Source organism: Nanorana parkeri, unplaced genomic scaffold (assembly GCF_000935625.1).
Source record: "Nanorana parkeri isolate BGI_ZX_2015 unplaced genomic scaffold, ASM93562v1 scaffold207, whole genome shotgun sequence".
Lineage (NCBI taxonomy): Eukaryota > Metazoa > Chordata > Amphibia > Anura > Dicroglossidae > Nanorana > Nanorana parkeri.
The window spans coordinates 1,752,175-1,754,866 of record NW_017306475.1 but is presented as its reverse complement, the minus strand read 5'-3'; the positions used below and the strand labels follow the sequence as shown (position 1 = coordinate 1,754,866).

General features: G+C 37.7%; 1 protein-coding gene across 1 annotated transcript; it reads left to right on the top strand.

Moving 5' to 3' along the window:
* Window positions 1-1,121: 1,121 nt before the first annotated feature.
* LOC108786378 (olfactory receptor 13G1-like) lies at window positions 1,122-2,054 on the top strand. Its single transcript, XM_018555661.1, has one exon. The coding sequence runs from the start codon at window positions 1,122-1,124 to the stop codon at window positions 2,052-2,054; it is 933 nt and encodes a 310-aa protein (XP_018411163.1).
* The last annotated feature ends 638 nt before the right edge of the window (window positions 2,055-2,692 follow it).

The window sequence follows — 2,692 nt, the reverse complement described above, 5'->3', positions numbered from 1 at the left end:
TGACTGTGTTCTTACTGAAAATTTGATGTATTGAAGGTACTTACTATATCGCAGGTTCAGTGACCTGTAGGGTGTAAGTTCCAAATTATGCACTGGCAACACAACCGCAGTAGTTACCATTGTTTTCAATAACAATTATTTATATGCATGTAAATATTTATATAGCTGTGCATAGGCTATCTCACATGTGTGCTTTATATACTGCTTGGCCATGTTAAAGGGCCCAAAGTTGAAGAGTATAAGCTCCTAGGAACAACCCCAACTGTACCTGTGTACAAGGCCTCTCCTCACCATAATTAAACCACAGAATCAATGCAGACTCCATTCCCAGCTTGTTCAGTGTTTATCGTTTCTGTTAGTCTGCAGTGAATGCTCCGCAGTCTATATTCTCGCCCTCAAGCATACATAATGCATTCTTGGCATATGCACCTTGGATGCCAATTATTTTTATGTCCAGGCCAGCTGCATAAGATACATCCAGAGTATGGTCATACTTGTAGACTGTAAGCCCTCACGGGCAGGGCCCTCCTTATCATCTTGTCTTGAATTGTATTGTCTTCCTTATATTGTAAAGTGCTGCACTATATCAATCCTGTATAATAATAATAAGCCTTTAAACAGTAAATGTATTTAACAAACTGCTGTTTTCCTACATAAGGTGCCATAGAATGTTTTTCCCATAGGCAAATAGCAAACTACCCAGAACAGGTAAACTTATGTTTAAGATTGTACACTTAAATCTACTACTAATTACGGTGAGAGTTAACTTGGTGGTTGCTAGCAGTGATTAGATTTGAAGAGAAAACATACTGTATATATAGACGGCAATCAAAATGTTTTGCAATACTTGCTGCCCAGGATATCTGTAGAGCCCTAGTTGTATCTACCCGAGTGTTCACCCATACAATGTACCCATCTCTTATCAGTATATCTGTACCTTTAATACATTACACTGCAGACAGCAATGTATACAATGACCATCGGTTACTTTTTTTTCTGTTCTTGACTATGTAAGAAATCATGTAGTATACATTTGTTTGTGATTTATTTTTTTTCTGAGTGAATATATGATCTATATGTTTACTTGTGTTTTGCAGGAATAAATCTTAATGCAAACCAAAATGAATCAAACATCATCCATGCAGTTCCTTTTGTTAGGACTCTCCCACTACCCAAGCCTCCAACCTCTTTTCTTTACCATATTCTTACTGATTTACATAATGGCCTTGGTTGGAAATGTATTAATATCAGTTGTAATAAGTTCAGATCCTCGTCTTCACACTCCAATGTATTTCTTTCTTATAAATCTTTCCATATTGGACATTTGTTGCACTACAGCTGCCATCCCCAAAATGCTCCAGATACTTGTGATAGATAAGAAGTCCATCTCATATTCTGGCTGTATCTCCCAGTTATATCTGTTCACTGCTGCTCTAAGTACTGAACTGATTCTTCTGACGGTTATGGCGTATGACAGATATGTGGCAATATGTTTTCCTTTGCAGTACAAAACAATAATGAGCAGAACAGTATGCATATGTCTGGCAGGATCTGCTTGGGTCCTTGGCTCTGTGAACTCAATGACTCATACCTGCCTCATACTGAAACTCAGATTCAGGGAGCAAAATATAATTGATCATTTTTTCTGTGAAATTCCCCCAGTTTTAAAGCTGGCAAATTCGGACACATATGTTAATGATGTTGTCATTGTGGCATCTGATGTGCTGCTGGGAATGATTTGTTTTATTTTGACTGTAATTTCCTATACATATATAATTTTCACTATAATGAAAATTCATTCTGCTGAGAAGAAAAAGAAGGCGTTCTCTACCTGTGCCTCACACCTCACTGTGGTAACTATATTTTATGGAGGAGTCATCTACACCTATGTCCGGCCTGCCTTCAGCAACCAATTAGAAGCTGATAAAGTTGTATCGGCTCTGTATGCCATTGCATCTCCAGTATTAAATCCCATTATATACAGCCTTAGAAATAAGGAGGTGATCAATGCCATTAATAAGATGTTTTGCAAAAAGACTGTTTTTCAAAAATGAGACACTGTGCATCATTGTCCTCCGTTATCTCAGGAAACAGTGCGATTTTGCCCACTATGTTTACAAGATATGATCATTTGCTTGAAGATTAAAATTTTGTGGTCAGCAGATAAGTGGCTAAGTTAGGTTTGGGCAAAACACTTGCCCAATACTTTATATAAAATACTTTATAACCTGATAAAAAGCAACGAGTTTCCCTACTAAATTGGCTTCACTATTAAAATACAGTACCTGCTCCCTGTGTTGGACATCAGGATATTACATACCTTACAGGCCTAAAGAAAGTGAGGGAAAGTGGGAGGTTATGTGCAAATTACCTACCTTTTGTAAGACAATGTAAAATGAATAAAAACTGGTCTAAAAATACTTTCCCTGAAAACAAAATGTTGTAGACAATAAAGATAAAATATTTCCTGGATATCAGAAAAGCTTTTGATTCCCTTCATGGGAGTATCTGTTCTCCAACTTGTGGAATTGGGGCTTTGGACTGCAATTCCTTACCTGGATGGGGGCTCTGTGTGCTGATCCATCCGCAAGAGTATGATACAGTACATGGGTTATCACTCTGAATCAATTTCTATTAAACAAGGTAAGAGACAAGGGTGGCACCATCCCCATTGCTCCTTGCCTTAGCCATC

What these genes read in the sequence shown, in the direction of transcription:
- LOC108786378 (XM_018555661.1), top strand. Translation starts at nt 1,122, where the DNA reads ATGAATCAAACATCATCCATGCAGTTCCTTTTGTTAGGACTCTCCCAC.